This window comes from Desarmillaria tabescens (assembly GCF_030435595.1).
Source record: "Desarmillaria tabescens strain CCBAS 213 chromosome Unknown EV420scaffold_2, whole genome shotgun sequence".
In the NCBI taxonomy this organism is placed as follows: Eukaryota; Fungi; Basidiomycota; class Agaricomycetes; order Agaricales; family Physalacriaceae; genus Desarmillaria; species Desarmillaria tabescens.
In genome coordinates, this window is record NW_026848301.1 from 1,198,241 (window position 1) to 1,220,216 (window position 21,976).

The 21,976-nt window shown below is 47.8% G+C and overlaps 10 protein-coding genes across 10 annotated transcripts; 5 read left to right on the plus strand and 5 right to left on the minus strand.

Annotated features, from left to right (window-relative positions):
- Window positions 1–126: 126 nt before the first annotated feature.
- On the minus strand, window positions 127–1,699 carry EV420DRAFT_1626102 (eRF1 domain 1-domain-containing protein; the record flags this gene model as incomplete). Its single annotated transcript, XM_060475993.1, has 7 exons — window positions 127–236; window positions 293–399; window positions 453–569; window positions 621–676; window positions 727–1,450; window positions 1,502–1,596; window positions 1,661–1,699. The coding sequence occupies 7 exons, from the start codon at window positions 1,697–1,699 to the stop codon at window positions 127–129; spliced, it is 1,248 nt and encodes a 415-aa protein (XP_060338432.1).
- A 123-nt stretch (window positions 1,700–1,822) lies between these two features.
- On the plus strand, window positions 1,823–2,813 carry EV420DRAFT_1473892 (thioredoxin-like protein; the record flags this gene model as incomplete). The annotated part of the gene is made up of 7 exons (XM_060469177.1): window positions 1,823–1,830; window positions 1,881–2,051; window positions 2,107–2,193; window positions 2,245–2,320; window positions 2,372–2,505; window positions 2,554–2,656; window positions 2,679–2,813. 7 exons carry the CDS (start codon window positions 1,823–1,825, stop codon window positions 2,811–2,813), a joined length of 714 nt encoding a protein of 237 aa, XP_060338433.1.
- Window positions 2,814–3,357: 544 nt separating this feature from the next.
- On the plus strand, window positions 3,358–5,869 carry EV420DRAFT_449721 (phenylalanyl-tRNA synthetase subunit beta). Its single transcript, XM_060482174.1, has 9 exons — window positions 3,358–3,456; window positions 3,505–3,560; window positions 3,615–3,668; window positions 3,724–3,752; window positions 3,809–3,944; window positions 3,995–4,261; window positions 4,311–4,552; window positions 4,607–5,018; window positions 5,076–5,869. The coding sequence occupies exons 1-9, from the start codon at window positions 3,399–3,401 to the stop codon at window positions 5,778–5,780; spliced, it is 1,959 nt and encodes a 652-aa protein (XP_060338434.1). The 5' UTR covers window positions 3,358–3,398; the 3' UTR covers window positions 5,781–5,869.
- On the minus strand, window positions 5,810–6,805 carry EV420DRAFT_449795 (uncharacterized protein). The gene is made up of 2 exons (XM_060482175.1): window positions 5,958–6,805; window positions 5,810–5,900 (listed from the first exon to the last, which is right to left on the minus strand). The coding sequence occupies exons 1-2, from the start codon at window positions 6,461–6,463 to the stop codon at window positions 5,846–5,848; spliced, it is 561 nt and encodes a 186-aa protein (XP_060338435.1). The 5' UTR covers window positions 6,464–6,805; the 3' UTR covers window positions 5,810–5,845.
- Window positions 6,806–6,816: 11 nt separating this feature from the next.
- EV420DRAFT_1503120 (uncharacterized protein) lies at window positions 6,817–7,928 on the plus strand. The gene is made up of 4 exons (XM_060471157.1): window positions 6,817–7,138; window positions 7,191–7,384; window positions 7,472–7,590; window positions 7,644–7,928. The coding sequence occupies exons 1-4, from the start codon at window positions 6,845–6,847 to the stop codon at window positions 7,691–7,693; spliced, it is 657 nt and encodes a 218-aa protein (XP_060338436.1). The 5' UTR covers window positions 6,817–6,844; the 3' UTR covers window positions 7,694–7,928.
- A 91-nt stretch (window positions 7,929–8,019) lies between these two features.
- On the plus strand, window positions 8,020–9,591 carry EV420DRAFT_1503122 (uncharacterized protein). The gene is made up of 6 exons (XM_060471158.1): window positions 8,020–8,354; window positions 8,407–8,421; window positions 8,475–8,584; window positions 8,635–8,746; window positions 8,798–9,201; window positions 9,261–9,591. The coding sequence occupies exons 1-6, from the start codon at window positions 8,130–8,132 to the stop codon at window positions 9,577–9,579; spliced, it is 1,185 nt and encodes a 394-aa protein (XP_060338437.1). The 5' UTR covers window positions 8,020–8,129; the 3' UTR covers window positions 9,580–9,591.
- A 67-nt stretch (window positions 9,592–9,658) lies between these two features.
- EV420DRAFT_1616849 (acyl-CoA N-acyltransferase) lies at window positions 9,659–10,370 on the minus strand (the record flags this gene model as incomplete). The annotated part of the gene is made up of 6 exons (XM_060475171.1): window positions 9,659–9,705; window positions 9,755–9,883; window positions 9,935–10,044; window positions 10,092–10,179; window positions 10,233–10,295; window positions 10,343–10,370. The coding sequence occupies 6 exons, from the start codon at window positions 10,368–10,370 to the stop codon at window positions 9,659–9,661; spliced, it is 465 nt and encodes a 154-aa protein (XP_060338438.1).
- Window positions 10,233–12,935, plus strand: EV420DRAFT_1503133 (uncharacterized protein). Its single transcript, XM_060471159.1, has 6 exons — window positions 10,233–10,295; window positions 10,343–10,475; window positions 10,525–10,650; window positions 10,710–11,509; window positions 11,560–12,304; window positions 12,360–12,935. The coding sequence occupies exons 2-6, from the start codon at window positions 10,455–10,457 to the stop codon at window positions 12,690–12,692; spliced, it is 2,025 nt and encodes a 674-aa protein (XP_060338439.1). The 5' UTR covers window positions 10,233–10,295; window positions 10,343–10,454; the 3' UTR covers window positions 12,693–12,935.
- Window positions 12,936–12,989: 54 nt separating this feature from the next.
- On the minus strand, window positions 12,990–16,789 carry EV420DRAFT_1503141 (uncharacterized protein). Its single transcript, XM_060471160.1, has 21 exons — window positions 16,451–16,789; window positions 16,290–16,397; window positions 16,163–16,240; window positions 15,878–16,112; window positions 15,783–15,817; window positions 15,439–15,723; window positions 15,168–15,378; window positions 15,098–15,114; window positions 14,903–15,047; window positions 14,788–14,850; window positions 14,664–14,737; window positions 14,410–14,604; window positions 14,281–14,355; window positions 14,203–14,219; window positions 14,076–14,152; window positions 14,000–14,026; window positions 13,919–13,946; window positions 13,841–13,860; window positions 13,613–13,789; window positions 13,551–13,558; window positions 12,990–13,389 (listed from the first exon to the last, which is right to left on the minus strand). Exons 1-21 carry the CDS (start codon window positions 16,649–16,651, stop codon window positions 13,210–13,212), a joined length of 2,256 nt encoding a protein of 751 aa, XP_060338440.1. The 5' UTR covers window positions 16,652–16,789; the 3' UTR covers window positions 12,990–13,209.
- Window positions 16,790–16,886: 97 nt separating this feature from the next.
- Window positions 16,887–18,666, minus strand: EV420DRAFT_1503146 (glycoside hydrolase family 18 protein). The gene is made up of 3 exons (XM_060471161.1): window positions 18,055–18,666; window positions 17,670–18,007; window positions 16,887–17,621 (listed from the first exon to the last, which is right to left on the minus strand). The coding sequence occupies exons 1-3, from the start codon at window positions 18,549–18,551 to the stop codon at window positions 17,080–17,082; spliced, it is 1,377 nt and encodes a 458-aa protein (XP_060338441.1). The 5' UTR covers window positions 18,552–18,666; the 3' UTR covers window positions 16,887–17,079.
- Between the last annotated feature and the right edge of the window lie 3,310 nt (window positions 18,667–21,976).

Sequence of the window (21,976 nt, forward strand, 5' to 3'; positions counted from 1 at the left end):
TTGTTCGAACAAAAGAGATGGTAGTACAAAGGAACCAACCCATCGAGACGTTGACAGTTCCACTTGATTTTTATATTCTTACCGCGTCGATCCAGGATCTCAATCGGGATCACGTGCGATGACGCTTCATAACGTAACCTGAGCCTCTTCTATCTGCTCCTTCTCTTCAGCTTCAACAACTTCAATATCCAGTGGAAATGTAAGGATGGCAGCAATTCCGGTCAATTGATTCAGCTCTGCAAAAAAGTATAATCAGACAGTGAAACTTAGCAACAAAAGTTAATTGGCCTACGCTGTCCTGACTCGTGCATGCTTGAAAATATAACCACCTCACCACCTTTTTGTTGGACAGCTTCAACCAGGGCAACATATTTCTTTCTAGTCTCTGGATTGCTTGCACTTAAATCAAGTGTTAGTACACCAACGTAAACCGTAATAGATATTGTACATACCGGAAAAGTTCATCAGAGATCAGCAGCGTACCGATAGCGCCACGATCTGCAGCTAAAGAAACATGGTCGCTCCCGTACCAAGCGCGCATTTCGTCCGAGCCTAGCATCTTGAAGAATCTAGGAAATTGTCAACCAATGTCTGTACTAGGGGATGTATAAATAACTTACTTGTCTAATACGATACCCTCACGAGCAAATTTTGTTTCTTTCAGTTGCGAAACGATCTACATATTTGATAGGGTCAGTCACGATATGGATGGTTCATGATACCCACCTCAGGACTCTTCAAGACCTCCACGAGACTATGCACGTGCGGGCTGCTCACATGTACTCTAACCGTTTTCTCTCTTAGAGCCTTTAGAAGAATCTTGTCTCCTCTTTTCCCAGCTTCGTCCACCATATAGGTGAACACGGAATCGCGCACCCAGCCAGGGCTTGCGATAACAATCGCCTTCAGACCGACATTCGAGTAGGGGATATGCCGGATGAACGAGTCATAGATTGACCCGTAGAATTTCTGCAGGGCTTTCTCATGCTGCGACGGACCTGATGACGCTGCTTTTCGTGGAATGGAAACCGAGATTCGCTGCGTGACCAGTGTCATATGCTCTGAAAGGAGACAGAATGCTGCGATGCCTTCACCACAGACAACAGCACCAACTTCAGCACCTCTTCCGGGAACGATGGACTCCTCCACGCGCGCTAGTGCAACGCTATCCCACCCATCAGCCTTCTCTATCCGTATATCACGATTAGCCTCGATGTCAAGTGTATGAAAGGCTCCTAATTTGACGTATTGATTCTCGGAGGTGACTCGACCGGATATATGCAGTGCAGCAGTATTAGTATTAGCAGATGAGATATCCGTGGACGTAGAGCCTTCACTTGTCGATGGAGCTGCAGAAGAAGAAAAGTCTACACGGCTGACCTGCAAGGTGAGGTTTACGCGAACGCGTTGCGAATCAATGGATCCGGTTGTAGATATTTTTTGTACTCGTCTGATTGAAGGGATCAAGGACCGATTGAATTTCAGATCCACTACGACGCACCGTATAGCAGTAGCCCTCACTAAATCTTGCTCTTGTATTAGATTATACAAATGCCACATGTCTTCGTCATCTTCCGGACGCAGCGTAACATGTCCCTGCACCACATACCACACTATCAGGAATCAAGTCACGATATTCAGAGATTAGGAAGAAACGTACAGCTCCGTGTTTGTCTATATACTTGTTGACGAGCTTCATAGATATAACCAGTTACAAGTATCCAGGGTCATATGTACAAGCAGAATGGATATGTACAGATGATGTACAAAGTAAAGGAGGTGATTTCCTTTTTGGATGTGTGATGGTCGTTGATCTCGAACGATGAGCAGGTACGTCTCTTGCCTACCGTCCTCGGCTGGCCTCATGTCTATCCTAGCAGTAATAAAAGAATTGAGACCCTCGCTGCTCGCCTGGTAGAACCTAACGATCCTCGTGACAGGGCACAGGATTCCGACGACGACGAAACGCTCTTTGCAGAACTGGAAGCCGAGATAGAGAATGACGAGAACTACGCCATGAGAGAGCAAGGCCTTGAGGTTCTCAAAAGAGAGTGAAGTGCTATTACTGCCTACAGTCGTCCATCCTATCGCTGACGCGCTCCGTAGAATGGACAAGATGCAGGCGATGAAACAAAATCAGCATGGCTCGTACACGGAAATCTTCGACGAGAAAGAAGTTATTCGGGTTACCGCGTCAGCCAAGGATACATCTATCTGAATCGTCACTGAGATTTTCTCTCCTAGACAAGAACCTAAATCTGTTGTCCATTTCTACCATTCGAACTTCAAACGGTGCGAAATCATGGATAAACATCTTGCTGTAAGTTTGTGCAGATAGCTTCCAGAGGTTGATATCAAGACGAGAATATAGGCCTTGGCACCTAAATATTTTAATACTCGTTTCATTCGAGTTTTCGTCGAGAACGTACCGTGGCTAGTCGAAAAGCTTGCTATCAAGGTCCTGCCTTGCGTCATATGCTTTGTAAATGGAACGACGAAGGATCGGTAAATGCTCTCAGCAGTTTTCGCCAAGACAATACTAACCGCGAATAGGATAATAGGCTTCGAAGAGCTTGGGAATAACGACGCCTTTACGACCGCTATGTTGGAGCTGAGATTATCCGTGTCAGGTCGGTCTCTTTACAAGATTCTAGGTGTATGTTTTCGTAATTGACCAGAACCCTCCAGGCGTATTGCAAAAGCAACAGCCGCCCGGCGTTAATGACATTTACAACGTGTCTTCCTCGAGTGCCATACGCACGAAAAGGAAAGAGCAGGAAGATGATCGTGACATATTCGATCTGGATGATTGAACCCTCGGTGTTAACGCTGGTTGAATCAGAGCCTCTGGATTGTATCGAGACGGTCTGGGGACATAGGGTATCAATTGTGTTTGGGATGTTTTCCATCATGCGTCCTATTCTGATGCGGCGGCGTTTGGCCCACTTGGATTCTAGACTTAAGACGAGGTCCGGATTCATTCCTCGACCTTCAAGTTGGACCTTTGGAGGCGTGTCTCTCGTTGTACCCATGCTGTTTTAATCTGTGCCTTGTTTCTGACTAGTAAAAAATAGCTAGCTTTTTTTGTCGTTGTGAATGACTGCCGCCGCCAATTCGACAGGAGACCTCTTGGGCATTCTGGACCCCGTCCATATATTTCCTGTCGTAACTTTGTATCCGACATTGAGAGTGCTTAGACGCTGATGGATTTATGTAAATAAGCCAAGTCTTTGCCCGCGCAGAACCTAAAGTACTCCTTAAAGACGTGTTTTTTTTTCGAATTGTTGTAATTTAGGCGATAATTTGTGATCACATGATTTCCCCAGGATTTGACTCGATTCGGACATTGAGATGGGCGTACAGAACCGCCATCGTTGTTTTTCATTATCTGAGAAATTATGCCTACCGTTGCCGTGGACAAAGCTGAGCTCTGGGAGAGACTAGGGCAGGAATTCTGTATGGCCTCCTGTTCACGCTTGAAATGCCAACTGATTTGTCGCTCAGCTACGGAGGATTTCGATGCGTTATGCTTTGAATACGGTTTAGAACTTGACGAGGATGTGTGTATTCTGCGCTGTATTCAGATATATTTGTAGTCTTACATTTTCTGCTAGACCACTGAAGAGGTTGAGGAAGCCATCAAGAAGGGTTTACCTGCTGAACGTCCCGTGCGTTCCGTGCCGCGTCCATCTCCAGTCACTCAATTCTCACTCCATCCTTCAGCAACTAAAAATCGAGATACCGGCCAACAGGTACATATACCGTACTCCCTCGTCCAATTCATCCGAATCCTATACCTCTATTCTAGATACGATCTTCTCTGTATCGAAGGCATCTCGAGAGCACTCAAAGTTTTTTTGGGAAAGGCCAAAGCGCCCCAGTATAAACTCGTCTATCCTGCTGGTGGAGATTCTGGTCTTCTGACAGTGACTATACATCCAGAGGTGAGCCCCGTCTCCCAGTTCAAAGTCTTCTTGCGATTTAGCATATTCAGACCCAAAAAATTCGACCCTACTTCGCCTGTGCTATTTTGCGCAACATCAAGTTCACCCCACGATCATATGCTTCATTCATCGATATGCAGGACAAGTTACACCAGAACATCTGTAGAAGACGACAACTGGTCGCCATCGGCACACACGATCTGGACACACTCCAAGGGCCTTTCAGATATGAGGCACGTCCACCCCAAAACATCAGGTTTGCACCCCTCAATAAGGACACGGAATATACCGCTGAGGAGCTCATGACGGTGTACGAGGTGCGTTACATTTCTTTTCACCCAGAACAGAAGGTGAATCTGGAACCAGTCGGATAAACACCTCTCGAAATATCTTCACATCATTCGCGATTCTCCGGTTTACCCTATCATATACGACGCTCAAGATCGTGTTCTGTCGATGCCCCCGATAATCAACTCCGACCACAGTAAAATCACTTTGGATACGAGAAATATTTTTATCGACGTTACTGCTACGGATAAAACCAAGCTGGATATCGTCGTGAACATTGTCGCTACAATGTTCTCAGAATATTGTGCCGAACCTTACACGTAGGAGCTTTTCCCAATTTATCTTAATGCAACAAGTGCCTCATATTTTTCTAGAGTCGAGCCCGTTAAAATTATTACATCGACAGGGGAGACTACCATTTCACCCAACCTCACACCCCGTGAAACAATTGCACACTCCTCGTATATTAATTCATGTACAGGACTGGGCCTCACCACGGACCAGGTCGTTCCACTATTACAAAAAATGTCATTGGAAGCGACCGTGGCTGCTGAAGACCCGACGAAAGACACGATCAATGTGCGAATCCCTGCAACGAGACCGGACATCTTACACGAGTGCGACATCATGGAAGATGCAGCAATTGCTTACGGCTTTAATAACCTACCCCACACCTTCCCCAGCACCACTACAGTTGGCCAGCCCTCGGCTATCAGCAAGCTAAGCGACATCATTCGAATCGAGTGGGCCTTGGCTGGGTGGGTCGAGGTGCTACCTCTCACACTGGTGTGTCATGCAACTTCTGATACAAGTTGCAACATGCTAACTAGTACAACCCGATAGTGCTCGCTCGAAGAAAATTTCTCGTATCTCAATCATACTGATCCCAAGTACACTTCCACGGCAGTACGCATTGCTAACCCCAAAACTCTTGAATTCCAAGTCGTGCGCACGACTTTGATCCCGGGATTACTCAAGACGGTCCGTGAGAACCGTTCTCACGCACTGCCGATCAGGATTTTCGAGACCGGTGATGTGGTAGTCAAGGATCTCTCCCGAGAGAGGCAGACACGAAACATCCGACACGCGGGTGCGGTGTGGTGCAACAAGAGTGCCGGGTTCGAAGTCGTGCATGGAGTGCTGGATCGTGCCATGAAAATGCTGGAAGTACCGAGGATTGGGACTGAGGAGTATGAGAAAGAGACCGGGTATTACTTGAAGGAGACAGAGGGTGAGTGTAGTGATGAATTGATCTCGTGTATAACGATAATGAACGGCGGCGATGGTCTAGATCCTGCGTACTTCCCTGGACGTGCGGCGACGATATACTACCGACCGCCGCCGGTGAAGCATGGCGTGCTGACAGATTTGAAGCACAGAGTAGAAGCGGCGCTGCATGCGAAGAGGGACATGGAACTAGGAACGTTGGGAGTGCTGCACCCGAGCGTACTCGAAAAATTCGACATTGGTTACCCCTGCTCTGCAGTGGAGTTCACCCTTGAGCCGTTTAAGAAGGAGATGCAGGGAATTTGGACTAACGATGCATGATGGGGAAACAAATGGCGATAATATAACAGAAATAAATATAGAAGATGTGCGAAGAAGTGTCGTTGTCATGTGTACTCCTCGCCGCTGGAGGTTCCGCGATACTCTGAATGTGAATAACGTCTAGAAAAATGGATTAGAAAAAAGACTCATCGGTGTAGAGACAAAGGAAAGACCTACTTAGTGATGCGGGATAGGTGCGCTCGGTTGGCATTCCTAATCAGCCGGTTGATACGCTGACAACTCTCCATTCTGGACTGCATGATAGACTCGTACATGTCGAGCACACGAAGACTGTGTGTCGGACGACGAGGCAAGGCAGCGAGCTTGATTTTCAATTCCTTCTTCCGCCTAATCCAGCGGGACGAATGTGGCGACTTCGGCGATGGGAGTTCAGGAGACGGTGTGGGCGAGGGGCGTGGGGAAGGGCTCTCGTCATCATCATCCGAGTCCTGCAGCTCAGCGCGCGTCCGACGGATCCACATGCGCTCCTGCTGGTAGAACGAGACCAGGGAGTCGAGGTTGGTGAGGGAAGAGCGTAGGACGGGGATTATTTCGTTCATTGGGGGATAAACAGTCATTGGGGCTTTTGGTGGAGACGGCGGGGTATATAAAGCATAGCAAAGGCTGGACGGTGTTAGGTTCGAACTAGGCGTCAAATTCTGCGTCATACTAGCTAGTTCCATAGGACGTAAGACAGAACGGGATCGCCTGGCGCGTGTCTGGACTGGGAGAACCTCAGGATTACATAGCCGGTCGATGACTTTAAGTGGTCCAGACTAGCCGACTAGGCACTTTCGACGCGTGCCAGAGATCCAAGCCAGATGGGATTTCGATATCAAGATTCTCTAAGCCGATACAGAATAATATCGTCAACCGGCAGCAATCCTACTGGCCAATAGACTCCAATAGAACTACGGAGGCGAATACAACCCAACGCAGGCGCATCTACGGAACTTGTCTGCAGCAACCTAGACCACACAAGTCACGTGTTCGTCACCCACGAATCAGAGCCTCTGTTAGTCTTCCACTTTCGGAGTGGCTGTGCTACCTTCGTCTTTCCCGTCATGGTCATGGTCTTCAGGACCGCTCTCGTTGCTGTCGCCGCTGTCGGTCACGTCGCCGCAGCGCTCAATGTCTACCATCGTATCGTGCATCTCGACCTTGATGAACAACCTTTCTCTCTCCGTGGCCGGCTCCTTCTCGACGACGACACGGCCTTTGCACCATCACCCTCTTTCTCCAGTGACCTCTTTTCTTTCGCCCAGACACTGAAAGAACTGAACCTCGATAATGACCGCGCCTCCTACCAGGTGGCCCTAGATCATTCAGACCGCTGGGAATTTTCGTCTGTAAAATTCGTACGTTCCAGGTCTAATCACAATCTAGCCTCCGCTTATACGCGATTCCAAGTGTCACCTTGCTCAGCCATTTGCTGAAGACTTGATAATCCATACAGCAGACTTATCAATACCGTACGCTATTGATTATTTTGTATCGCCAATCCCCCAAGATGGATCTTGTCCAAAGACATTTTGGGTAGATCCCTCCCGTGCCGGACCTATAAATACAACAATCACTCTTCGCCCGCGACACTTTCCACCCTTGTGAGTATTTGCGAATATGCAAATTTGAACTGTGTCCGCCACTTCTATCCTACTGTTCTATCGCTCATCGTTATCTTCTTTATTCAGACCTGAACTTCGAGCTCCCCCACCTCTGACGCCACAAGGTGAACCCGTGCAGCCTCCCGAAGAAAAGAGTTTCTTCCAGAAGTATTGGATGTACATCGCTGCGGTCCTCATTGCTCTCAGTATGTTCCTTTTAAAGTATTTTACCCCGAGTTATCCACTGATCGTCTTCCAGCACTTTCAGGTGGCGCTCCAGAAGAGGAAGGGGCTAGACGTCCGGCGTGATATTCGCTGTCGAGGTTCGACATCACTTTTACCCTGCATTCCCGAGCTTTGTTATATTTTCTTCGGTCATCGGGATCTATGCTAGGATCGCAGATTCTATTGTGTATTCTGCACATACTCCACGAATATATTTCTTTACCGCCGCGCCTTTGCCGCCAGCAATGCGCAGCATTAGTATAGTTACCTAGTATACTGATGTCCGACTGCGGCATGGCAGCGATGCGAAACTTGTCCGAGAATAAGATCCTGATGCAATGGTCCAGCCAAACATAGACAAACATATCGATCACTGTGACAGAATAGCGGGTTGCCGTGTCTCTTTTGAATCTGATTAGCTAATCCTGAAGCGCTCTCGATTGTCTTGTCTTGACATTCCCTCTCGAAGACAGATTCGACTATATTGTGTTTGTCCAGCCGGTCTCAGATCCCACAATTCATGCATTCAGAGCCGCTGCCCGAGTCTGGGCAGGTCGACGCGCCAGTATTCAACGACGGAAAGACCATGACGCAGGCCGCCTCGGATTTACTATTACTCGTATTCATTCACGGCTTCAAGGGAGACGATGAGACATTTCTGCAATTTCCTCAGCGGATGCAACACGTCCTCTCCGATACCATTCCAGGTTGTACCGTGGAATGCATAGTATTTCCTGTATACGAGGTACGGTCACCCGACTCGGCCTTTCTGATCACATCACCTGAACTCTTTCCAGACGAAAGGGGAACCAGTAAGCACGTTTTTACCATACACGGGAAACACAAGGCAAATAGTGGCATGTAGAACGAAGCTGTCGTACGGTTCGCTGATTGGTTAACAACACTGACGGTGGAGAGGGAAGTTGCCTCAGGAGGAGGAGCCGGGAAAGCGAAGATCGTGTTGTGTGGGCACAGGTACGTATTACCATCCAAAATACCGGGAATAGTTTGCCCAAATAATATAGCATGGGTGGTATCCTTGCTGCCGATACTCTACGCGAATTTGTCAGGACCAGGCCCGACCAAAGGGCACCTCTCTGGCCAAAAATCATTGCCTGTATCACCTATGACACTCCAGTTTGTATATCATCTCTCCGCTCAAGTTGAAAACTCAACAGACATCTGCAGTTCCTCGGTCTACATCCCTACGTGTTCAAAAACAGCGCGACAAAAGCAACAGAGTACGTCAGTACTGCCCGAACGGTGGGCTCAGCCTTGCTTGGTTCCTTCGCAGGGTTCGGAGCCAAGAAGGCCGCCGATTCAAAGCCAGCTGCTGAGAACACGCCACCCCCTTCTGAATCAAAAACCTCTTGGAGTAAATGGGTACCAGCTGCATATGCCATGGGTGGTGCAATCTTGGCTGGAGCGGCAGCAGGCGGAGCCTATTACAAGCGCGATGATCTAGGTGTAGGATATACATGGGCCACGGATCACATGAAATACGTGAGGAATCTATGGGACGAACCGGCCCTCCGCCAACGAGTGGACGACCTAGTCGATATTGAGGAACAAGAGGGTGTCGTTTTCCGTGTGTACGTACACCAGTTACTGACACGTCGCCATCGAGACGTGCTAAACTTAAACTTTGCAGTTTCTATACCTATCTGCCACCGGTTCCACAGGTTCATCCCAATGCCCGAACATTTATCGTGCTGCCGAAGAAAAACACGCGTTCTGCGGGTAATTTCTTGCCGGCGAATAACGGTGTGGCTCCGGACGAGCTACAAGCGCATACGGGAATGTTCAGCCCAAAGACCAATGACGGTTACTATGAACTCGGGCTCGAGACTGCGAAAATTGTCCGAGAAGCAGTTATGTTGGGTAGGGGGATATTTGAGGATCCAGAAACACAAAAAGAGAGTATTCAGGAGCGGCTGGATTTGGAGGATGCTGAAGAGACGCGGTCATGACTTGCGGCGGGATGGTTGAATGTAACTTATGATTGTAAAATATGTACTATACCTCATCTATATCCACCGTATCATTATATCATTTTAGGGATAGCTGCATGGCGTAGGCGTCTTCGCCATCAGCGTCTACGGGATGGGTAAGCGTTGGAAAAAAGAGAGTGAACGATGGGTATACAATATTTGTGTTCGATATTTTTGACGGTGAAGCCCAGTGTATCCCTGTACAGACCCAACGCAGCACGGTTCGATTTTCGGACGTGTAGTGAGACATAAGAGGCGTGATAAACAGCAGCCATAGCTTCCTCTGTAGCAACACATTAGCGGAAGGTTGCAATGGTGAGCAATTTGAACTGACGAGATTGCACCATCAGCTTTTTCGCCAACCCTAGCCTTCGATACGTTCGTAGCACAGATATTGAGGTTACATGCCCGTGGGGGTCATCTTCTTCTCCCAATTCCTCTTCCCTACTACAGCATCAGCGAACGTCGTAATGAAGAACTGAAGCGCATACATTTTGGCAAGGATGTATCCAACCACCCGACCTTCACTGTCTTCTGCGACGTAGGAGAGAGAAGGCCATGTCAGGATATGGTATAGGTCTAGAGACGTTTGAGGACGGACGAGCAGCATCGTCACTAATTCTTGCGCGTACAATATTTCATGGTGTAGTTTTCTGGTAAATTTTGAAGGTTGCAGGCTTGCATACCATTGCAATCTTTGACTAGTGAGCCGAGATCGAAATAATCTAGAGCGCAAACAGACCTTCGATACGCGCGAGACGGATATTCATGGTGGAAGGAAAGACAGATATTATTATTTATTTTTGGATCTGAAAATATTGGTAAACGCAAATCACGACCCTCACCATTATTCGATGCCATTGATACGCTGCCAGGTGAGTCCGTCGGTTCATCACTGTGCGGCACAGTCCGAATACTTTCCAGTGGTTCGACGACGACCGCCAGCCCATTGCTGGAGGTTGCAAATGGGAATTAACGACCTGTACATTCGTTCACCCTTCATCACATCGATGGGATTCTGCCGCTCGCAAGAGAACAGCAGTTCCCAGGGTACGTCGGTGATACCCGTTACCCTTTTCTTACTTCGTCCTCAACATTCGCACATACAGAATCAGATGAGTGCCAGGAAAGGCCCATCCGGCTGGAGCGACGCGCCTGGTCGTGACCGTAATGCCAATAATACCGGCGCAAACACGGCTGGTCTTGGTGCGAAAAACCGCTATGAGAAGCTTCCCCCTACAGGACCGAATGCGGAGAAAAACAAATGGGACACCGGCGCCTGGTACAAAAATCGCCAAGAGTCTGGTCAATCGGATGCTGGTCCTTCCACAAGCACGCGGGCCAGCGCGTCGGCTACTACGAAACCTGTCGATGAATCTTGGGGCCAGACTAACTGGGGAATGCCCGAGTCTCCATCGTGGGGTGACCAGACCAAGAGCAGTGGTATTTCGTCTCCGGCGGGGGGAAACAAGGATGGTGCAAAGGACTCTGGAGACGGCGGCCAATGGGGATCGGGAGGCTGGGGCTGCACAGACAATGGGAATGCAACGTGGGGCACTGGTACCTGGGGAACCTCAGATGCTGGGACAGGTTTGGAAAACGCGCCTACCGAGGAGCCGCAGCTAATGCAGGTCGACTCTCCCCCACCGTTGTCTTCAAAGGGCAAAGAGAAGGAAGCGCCAAGGCGCGATTCGCAGGATACGATCATGTCGCCTCCTCTTCCTGATCCTGATCCTCCCATGTCCTCATCATGCATATCACTGCCCAAAAAGAGGAAAGACCCTGGGAAACAGCCAGCAACCTCGCTAACCGTTGATGTATCTGGAAATGGTGCTGGTGCCAGTGGTCAGCCCCTCTCGCCGTCACATTCGATTACAGGCGCCCAAAATGTGTACAAGGATCTCATGAGGTATGTTTCATTCCTCGTTCTAGCATCAGACCCTCATTTAGTTCTAATAGACACTTCTTCAAACTGGTGCGCCTCAAAATCGAGAAATCTGAATGTGACGAAAAATACCGCGCCTGGACCTCAGCTCAAGGCTCACAGCCCTATGCCCTGGGACAGGAAGCTGCTGGAACCCACTGGAACCAAGCCCAAAAACAATTGGATAAGAGTCATAACATTTCCCGGAACATTGAAGAAACTATGAAACTGCTTCTGAGTCTGCCGGATGTTTCTACGCCAAAAATATCTTTGGATGAAATGGAAGAAAAGATGGAACAAATTACCAAATATGCAGAAGACACTGAGCGTTGGATGAAGGAACTGGCAGAAGCGCAGGAAGAGGCTGAAAGACGTGCTCAAGAAGCTGCAGCAGCGAACTACCCAATCGATATCACACCGCATTGGACGCCCAAGGAATGGCCAGAGCACCCCAGTGCGGACTACATCCATGGACGCACTGCCGAGTTGCAGGATCAAGTCGCTGATATTTCTAACTTTCTGGATCATACCAGATCGGTGGACGATGTCGATTCTCTCTTTGAGGAGGGCATCCAGATGAGTGATAGTCTCGCCCGGCTGAGGATGGAGGAGTTGGATCCAGAGGAAGATCCTCTGACCTTGAGGATAGATAATGCCGGCGGACAAGTCGCCGAAATGATGTCGACAATCGCAGACTACACGGGCAAATTTGTGAACCAAAAGAAGGAGTCAGAGAGGTGGAAAGCCGAGAGAGATGCTAATCTAGCAGTCAAGGCAAAGGTTTGTTTTGATACACTGTCTTATATCGTTGTCACTTACCGTATTTCGGGTCTAGCTCGAAGAAAAAATTGCTGGCTTCGAGCAGAGGTCAAAAGAGCGCCACGCCCATCTTCAAGAGATGTCCAATGAATTGAGAGAACTCCGGGAAATGGAACAAGCGTACCCGTTCCATTTAATCAATCCATTACTTGAAGAAATCACCAACGAAGTAATTGAGAAGGAGATGCGGCCGGCCTTGATGGCCTTACATGTGGCCTGTGAGGCTGCGTCGACACGGAGCGTGGATAGGATGACCGAAAAGATCCAGGTTGCCGCTCAGCCTACGGTCGAGAGCACCAACCGTCTTCGAGAGCAGGCTCGCCGGTCCAGGGCGTCCACGTCATCCTAGGTTACCTTCTATATCTTGCAATATCATCTTTTTATACATTCTGCTTACCCTTATCTGTTCTTCTTGTGTTCTGGGTTCTGCTGGATTCTCTACACCTGCAATTGTATCTACATAGCTCATTTGTTACATTCTAGACTAGTGTATAAAGACCATCCGTACTGTACATCTGTATTGATTAGCACGGCCTGCCCCAATTTGTCCAACGCCTAGCTACAGGTAATTCAGTTTCAGTTCAGATAGTTCTGCGATAAGTCCACGTAGTTCCAGTGGACGCCGATACCATAACAGAAGAAAACAGCCTTGTTTCGTTGAGGCTCATGCCGTTGTCGCAGATCCCAAACCTCCAGCAGATCCCAGCATCCCAGAAAGGGGTGCCGGCACAGATGCTTACTGCACCACCGATGGATAGCCGTCAATTTATTCGACGATGCATGTGTCGAAGAACTTGATTGATATACTTTGAATAAATTAATTTTCATCATGGCACACAACTACAGATATGAGCTTAATTGAAACGTTAAAGCGAGCAATACCAGAAGTAAGGGCAAGGGAGGCAACATGCTCGGACAAGCCCAATCAGCTTGGTCGCCATCACCGTCAGTGGCAGCGCCGCCACTGCCACTGCCACTGCCTGTGCTATTCCCATCACCATCAGATCCACCTCCGGCGTTGGTGCCAGTACTTGTGGCGTTGTCTCCTGTCGAATCTCCTTTAGAGTTTGTGTCATTTCTTATGAAAAGATCAATTAATTAACCATCAGTAGATGAGCGAGATTCAAAACTCACAAAACAAGCTAAGCAAGGGTTTCACGAAGAAGCGAATATGATTAATGTAACCTTGATTAAGAAAAAAGCGTACCAACGCGACTAGAAGAGACATACTTAGCAACTTTGATGACGAAGGCGAAAAGAAGTACATACGATGTCCTCCCACTACAGGCCTGGCTTTGAAACTTAGCAATCCACCATCTGTGGTATTGTAGAAATCTCCGAATGGTTGCGAGTTTAGTCCGCTAGAGACCCAATCCTTGACGGATGAGATGAACAGGTCTCGCGTGGAATTGTTCGTCATGATTGCGGCAGCCCAGATCTCCCAAACTATGGAAAACACATTGGTTACCGGTCAATGAAGAGATGCGGTCCACGTACCACTTGAGGTATATGTATGCCTAGCAGAAGTGTCAGAAGTCCAACGCTTGTAGGCTATAAGAGAAAATCAAAGCTCACCGAGTATCCAGCGGGACACCGTACTTGTCTTTAAGATATCATTTTAAGTACATAAAAACAATGTTGCTTTCCAGAACTCACTTGCAACTGCGGGATACCACTTTGTCTCTGTTTGAAAATAAGTTTGCTCCCTTCCTTAAATACCACAAAGACGTACGTGTTTCATAGACGGATTCGGGGAAGATATTGAGATTCAATAACTTATCGGCATATAAGTTATAAGATAGGCCCCAGCTGACGCAAGGTGAGATGACATTACTCATACGGAGGGAGACGCTACTCGCCTAGACGAGTTTCCATACTAAATTTGTTCAGAAGTGTGTCAGGATCTGGGAAAGATTTGGCCAAGAGACGGATCTTACAGAGAGAGTAAGATGACTATCGTCATCCGAAAATGAAATGTTCTGCCATTGCGAGGCATAATCTGAAGCGATGGCCTAGAAACACAGTTAAAGTTGAAGGATAGCAAAAGTTCATGGAAAGAAACGAACGCTATAAATGTTACTTTTGGTATCATCGCCTACCATGTCAGCGATCTTCGCCATGGCACTGATTCCGACGATTCCCTTGATTGCGAGATTGGTCTGATTTTCCAGAGTACCCGCAATATCGTCGGTGCTGAGCTGATTTGCCGGAAGGAGAGAGTCAGAGATTAAATACTGCGCCCATTGGTCCAATAGATCAAACTGAAGGATGAAAAGGCAACTTGTTAAGACATCTGATGGATGGGAGAAGCTGTACTTACGTATTTCGTGAGCTGGGAGACGTCTCCAGTCTTCTGGGCGTAGCTCAACGCCATAATGATCATGTTGCCGCATTCTTTCCAGCTTGGAATCAGAACTGACTTTCAGAAGGAAAGGCAGAAATACCTTCCACTGGCATGGGCTCATCCTTTCCATCATTGTGCCCAGTAGCGTTCGGGTAACGAGAACCTGTAGTAGATTATCAACAAACTGTAAATTTATCTTCCAGAGACATGTGTACCTATATCATGCACGCTATATCTGTTTGGGTACTGTCCTGTAGCCTGGTACTCAAAGGCCGCATTTAACAAGTACTTCCCGAGCTCAGGGTTGGTGTAAAGGAACAACGGCCAGGCTGGGAACATGACATCCACTGTATTTACTTTCTTCTCACAAAAATGTCAGTAGCAAGTCCAAATTTCTCGTTGTAACTTACACCAGAGCTTGAGATCTCTAAAAGGAGCAATGAGAAAACAATGCCGCGTTTAATGAGCAGTCCAGCGTACCTTTCATAAAGACGAGGACATCGTCTGTGCTCCAAGACCCATTCGAGTTCTGGATTAGTGTTATCTCAGTTCCAGCAAATGCTTGTCTGATGGACAACGCGACGATGTCGGCATAGTCAGACGAAATATACGAAGCATCACTTTCCACAATATTGTCAAAGTTATTAGCTCTCGTGATTGCGTCGGTATAATCGGATAAAAATGACGGAATCTGCGATGGAAACGATAATATTGAATTCAAGCAAAGAAAACTGGATTTTAGCCGACCTACATAGTCAGCAACTGTCGTTTGACTAAGGAAATATAGGCTTCGCTCTTGAATCACACCATCCGCGACGATGTACTGAATCGCAGGGTCACGGACATGGCCGATTGCTACTACTACGGGAACCGTCGATGCAGAAATATTTCCGAGATCATGAGCAAAAGCAAGAACAGGCCAGTGATCCTGAACAGCTCGGAAATCGCTGTCCTCAGAGTTCGACAACACCCCGTGGTTGATAAACTGGTTCCTGACATCAACATCAGCTCCGGTTTGGTATGTTACACCCGCATTCTGCATTTCCAAGCTGTTTCAGTACGACCACCGATAATGATGTGGAATCTGATACGCGCCGCCAGTGCCCGGGTTGCATAGTATATGGATCCGTCTTTTAATTTAATCCCATCAGCGGTGAATTAAAGAATCATGACTGGAATCATACACGTACATTGTGTCCGGTCGTCAATTTCTGCAAAAGGTGAAGGGGCTTGTAGTTGAGCCTGATGAACCAAGTGATCTCCTGTGGTGGTGGTGGTCCAGTTCATGCCTAAGGAAGTATTTCCAGAAAGCCATTCTCCACTAATATCACTGTATACAGAAACAGAATGGGTCAATCCGTCGTTGGCAGCAGCTGCAAGAGCGAGATAAGAGAAAGGAAAGGATTGTTTAGTCAAATTGTGAGGCTAGAAAACGCGTCAGTTTGCGGTCACAAACGCATGAAGTAATGGTTCACCTCAACAGGGCTCAGAAAGGTGACAGTCAAATCCACTGGTCCTGCAGTCATCACGAATTTTGTCTGGGTAGAAGTAAACTGAGAGAGAGCCTTAGCTGGGCAGACCGATTTTCTTGCTGGGACGTACCTGGGCGCTCTTTTGCGTAGCTTTTATGTATGCAGCGACACCCGCCGGAGTACCTAAGAAGCTATAAGTGGTGTTGTCGACTTTGATCAAGCCTGCCCATCCGGTAATCTACCATGCGTCGTCTCAGGACATGCTCTCCATCTTAATGGATGTCCACTGACCTGCCCTGTATAGAACCTAGACCAATCATCATTGAGCGCAGTACCGCCGTCTTTCTGTGCCAGCCACGTTGACAGATATGGCGAGCGTACAGCCAAGGGATATGAGGGTGGAGTGAAAGGCGACGTATTTAAGAGAGTGGCGCCTCGGCAAAGAATTATAAGCACACAGAGAAAAAACCAGCGCGTAATGAGAGAACGCATAGAAAGAAATGAAAGGCCAGAGAAGAAACAAAGGATATTCAGTCATATTTAAGCTACACGGCAGGGACAAATGTTCTGCAATTGATGAAACATTGTTGTTGATGGAGAGTCGTCGTTAAGTTGTTCTCACAGATGTCGGTGTGGAAATGCCGGTATATTTGTATTAATAAGCCGGGGGATCCATTGTGTTTAACGGGCGAAGACACACCTGGGCTGATGATATTGAATTGTAAAGGCCTCAGACTGATCTAGCTACGTCGACGAGTGAATGGTAATAGCGTTGATGCTGTCCACTGAGGCGCTACGAAAGGCAGACTCATCAGACAGAAAACAGTGATTGGTAATGGCTAGGGTTCCCGACGACATACTGAGGGCGCATAGTAGTACGTAGTGGTTGGTGTTATCAACTTTGAGGACATTGATACTAACTAACATCCAAACATTGTCCGTACAGCATTCGTCAAGTCATTGTACTCTGTATCGCCCGTCATCTCCCACATACTCGTGCCTCGCATCCCGTTCTCCATAACGAACTTTGCTTTTAATCCTATTGACTCAGGATCGTCGTACGAGACTATCTGGTTGGCATCCAAAGACCGAAGAAACGGAGTACTTGAACACTGATCCCAATCCCTGGTGAATCCAGGTGACGCGACAAAATATCGTTGTCCCGACGTATCATTACGAATAGACAAAGCGCCCTGATCTACAAGACTACGAAATTGGATTTCTCCTTGCTTTTGATCGTCATCGGCAGCAAGTGCAGGCGATCCACGCTTCGAACGCGTACGGAGTCCGGTAGCATTGGACGTGGAAAGGATTCCGTACGCAGGTATTCCTAGTACGATCTGAGACAACTTGAAACCGGCCATCGTCCAAGCGTTCAAGGCTGCTTGTGCGTTGGCATGAGGTTGGGTAGAGTTCCCACATTTATCGCTGAGCGGGGCATTCGGTCCTGGATTCGGCGAAGCTAATAAAGCATGAGCTTAATCGAATAACCAGCATCAAAGTTACATACCACTCCAAACATCGTAGTTCATAATCAAGATCCAATCAAGCACTTCAGCAAAATCTGACACATCTTTCATCCGTGCTCCGTCATCATCGACAAAAGGCATATGATCGACAGCAGCTGTGACGACGGCGTTTGCGGGTAACGACTTGCGAAGGAGACGAAGAAATTGCAAAAAGTTGGCCGAATCGGACAGACTGACTTGATTATCGGATTCGCCTCTGCGGCCAGGATACTCCCAGTCGATATCGATGCCATCCAAGTTGTACTTGTTATAGAGACCGACGATGTTTGACACAAAAGCATTGCGACTTGTTTCGTCTGATACAGCGCCAGAAAAGCAGCTAGAAAATTGTCAGCATACAGACAGAAAAGTAGATGATTGACTAACTGGCTTCCAGTCCAACCGCCTATGCTAAGCTTGACCTTAGTACCCCCAGCACGTGCGGCTTTCACTAGACGCGCCAGGAGGTCAGGGGCCTCGGAATCCCAAGTCAAGTCGAAGTTGCAGTCAGGAATAGCAAACGCGAAATCGATCCAGTCATACAATGTATAGTTGATCTTGTCAGGAGAATATTCGTCGTCGGCCCAGCTCGGATAATAAGCCATCACAAGAGGCCTTTGCGGAGGGCTATCTGTTTCAGACGATACTGTTTCTGGAGACTGAGGTGAATAGACAAAGACAGCCTCTGAGCCAGAAGGCGAATGTCCGACGTCCACGCCGAAGGATAGAGGCAAGTTTGAGAACGGCGAGATGGTCGAGGTTGCGTTTTGTGAGGTAGAAACGGAAGTAGCAGTAGTAGTGTTGTTACTGTCGAGGACCGGCGCCGAAATGACCATTGGCAAGCACGCTGACAGGGAAAGTATAGCAAGATTGTTCAAAAACATCACGAGAGAAGGAAAGGTAGGCTGCGCGAAGAAATGGTCACCACCAGGGTGATAAAGAGAGGAAGGAAAATGAGAGGCTTGACCCACGTAGGTCGCCGTTTATAAGTATATGGGCAAAGCCACATGTAAATAGATGTAAATAACGCGTCTCCCACTACGACGATCACCTAAGCAAGTAGGTGTTTCATCCGTGTCCTTATTTGGTTACCTTCTTGGCTTTAGCACGCGGTTCCATGATTTTCAATATCACGGTTTATCACCTGCATAATCTCGTATCCTTTTTGCGTCCCTTATGACCCAAGCTGCACGCGGAACACTGAATATATACACTGACCGACAAAAATAAAGAAACACGTGGTTTTTTTGATTGGAGTCGCACTAGCTCCTCAACGCTGTGATATTTTTTCAGACTTTCAGTGAGAGAAATGTAGCTTAATTGATGTAGTTTATTGTTAGAAAAAGAATGAGGTACATACATGAAAAAAACGATGAGATATAAATATGTTAGCCGAGAGTGTCATTTTTAGCAGTGTAAGTAAAATGAGAAAACAAGATAATTGACCTGACGAAAAGTCCAACAACCTAATATCTAGTATGCCTGCCCTTTGCCAATATCAAGGACCTCACCCGTGATGGGATACTACCATATAACGCATTGCAATACTCTTTTCCAAGTGCAGCCCACTCCTCCTGCAGAATGGCAAATAATGCGGCAGTCGTTGTCGGGTGACGTGGTCTGTTGTTCAGACAATGTTCAAGAGTAGCCCAAGCATTCTCTATGATGCTTTGGTCGGGGCTGTTTGGTGGCCAGTCCATTACAGAGATGTTTTGGTCGGCGAGCCACTTTTTTCCGAGTCCTATGTATATAGGATACTCGGTTATTATGCTGTCCTGAGCAACTCGTGGGAAAAAATCTATTTGGGGTATCAATCCATCACGGCATTTGCCGACTTGGCTACCTGAAGAAACCGTGAGAATATTTCTATTCGTTGACGGCATCTGCCGGACCGACCTCGCTGCTTACGCTGATGTCTTCTGATCCCTGTGATCCCTATGTTTCCTGCTTTTTCTTTTGTCTCTTGTCATCCAACAACTGATATCGATCCAGAGAAGTATGTTGCTATTTTCCCTATGTCTCCACTACTAACAGATCTTCCAAGTTCCAAGGTGACAAGCGTTAGCGTCATGGACATTGACGCGGAAGGCAGTCAATGGAATCTGTGCGGAATTCCCATACGAGTCCTGGCGCTCATATGCACTATGTCGGAGCCATCGTCTTGCTCTCCAGCCTTCAGGTCAGCTTGGCTTTCTTCTCATCTCGGATTGCTCGCCTGTTCGAACTCCGCTAGCCTTCCCTGTTTCCCTTTCTCCCTTGCGAAACTGTCCTATGGACCTACTCTTCCCTCCACGGGTTCTCTTGGTGAAAAATATGTCCTCTGTGGCCTTGATCTACCCAACAAATACACAGCCAATTTTCGATTCAATTGTGTGCTGAAACGACAGATCATGTTCCGGTGAACAAGGGGGTATGTGTGGATGAGGATGACCGCGTGCACTGATAGACAGGCAAAAAGAGACATTTCCGCTGAATGACCTGCAAGCCTCAGCACGATCCGTTTCTCTGGTGCCATACCCTGACGCGATGGCCGACGTTCAGGACATAAAATGTGCATGGCTGGGATTAACTTCCGGCATCTGAGGCACTTGTACCAGCAAGGACTACGGCGTGTAGCAGGATCTGGCTAAGGGGAGGCTCCCATACTTAAGAGGATTGGTGTACTCTCCGAATCACGCCTATTCTTACGACGGGAGGGAACTGAAGCCGTTTCTGACTGCGTTTGACATGTCATAGCTTTTGGGCTTTGCCGAATTCGCGGATCGATGGAACATTCGTTCAAGCAAACAAGATTGCCCTCACAACAGCTCCCAACGATATGTGAACACCCCCCAACCAGGGAGATATATTGCGGACCAATTTTATCAACGAACTTTCTAACAACCGATCCTCCTTCCAATGTCGCCTAAATCTGATGTAGCCTCGTTCGATATCCTCTGAAATCAACAGCGTCGACTTCGCTCTCAACTTGGTGTTTACTTTTGTACGTCTATCCTTCATTTCATATTTCTCTTGTATTGAACGGTTATGCAAAGTCTGTATCATGTACGTCTATGCCCTCTGTTGGGTCAGCCATCGGATTCACGAACGCATCGCCGGATGATGCCATAAGATAGAAGTTAACGGAATTGCTGTAGTGTATCATCTCACTGCAATAGCGTATTATAACCACTGTCACTTCACCGTTCAATTCATTAACATTGATGGGAATTTATAGTTCCACGACGGCGAGATCCACACGAGAATTGACATATGCAAGTCCCATAATCGCCTTATTTATTGACCGATGTGAAGGAAAGACATTTGCTATACTACCTGACATAGCTCTTAGGTTGTTCGAACTGTTGTGTCAGGCTTGTGATCAAGGCTAAATTAAATAAGAAAAAAACACATAGGACTCGGACCTGCCACGCAGATGCGCTGGCCCTCACCAACTAGTCGTAAGCCAAGCTGTGTGCTTGGGGTCATTATCCTGCTGAAAAAGGACATCGTCGACTGAGAGTTCATAGTCCTGGAGGGTGCTGAGAAGTCCTTCATTAAGTATCTGGCAGTACTGGACAGCATTCATAGTGCCTTCCACCAAAATCAGCTGTCCGAAGCCCAAACTCGTCATGCATCCCCAGACCATCACCCCCCCACCTCCATGCTTCAACCGGGGCAACACGTTATGCACATCTAGTGCCTCACCAGGACCCCTACAACACCACTGCACTCCATCCGACCCAAAGAAGTTGAATTTGGACTCATCTGAGTAGAGCACAGTACCCCATTTTTCTGCTCCCCATTCTGCATGTGCCTCTGCCCACACCCTTCGCTTTCTAACATGAGCCTTCGTGAGCATTGGTACCTTCCACCTCTTGTAACCCTTCAGGCCCTCATCTGAAAGCCTGCGCTGCACAGTGCGCTCCGAAAGATGGTCGAAATACCCCCGTTGAACGTCGACCGCTGTCCGGCAGTCGTGACTACGGATTTTTCGCATGGCAAATTTAATATCTGCATCATCCATCTTGCGCGGGCGGCCTCGCCCTTTGATGCGAGCATAGTAGTTCTCCTTCCCTTCATATTTGTGGCCAGTTTTGCAGACGGTAGAGCGCAAACATCCAATGACATTGCTGATTTCAGTGCAGGTGTGGCCTTCATTGAGGAGAGTGCAAATATGGGCTGCTTTTGTAGGGGTAATAGGCACATTTGGTTTGCGAGGAGGAGGTGAATACATGATAGGAATTTCAGTGCAATCGGCCCAGGTGGTGGTTCAGATTCAAGTTGGTTCCGACGTTGATGTGATGCCATTACATCATCAAAATTGGCA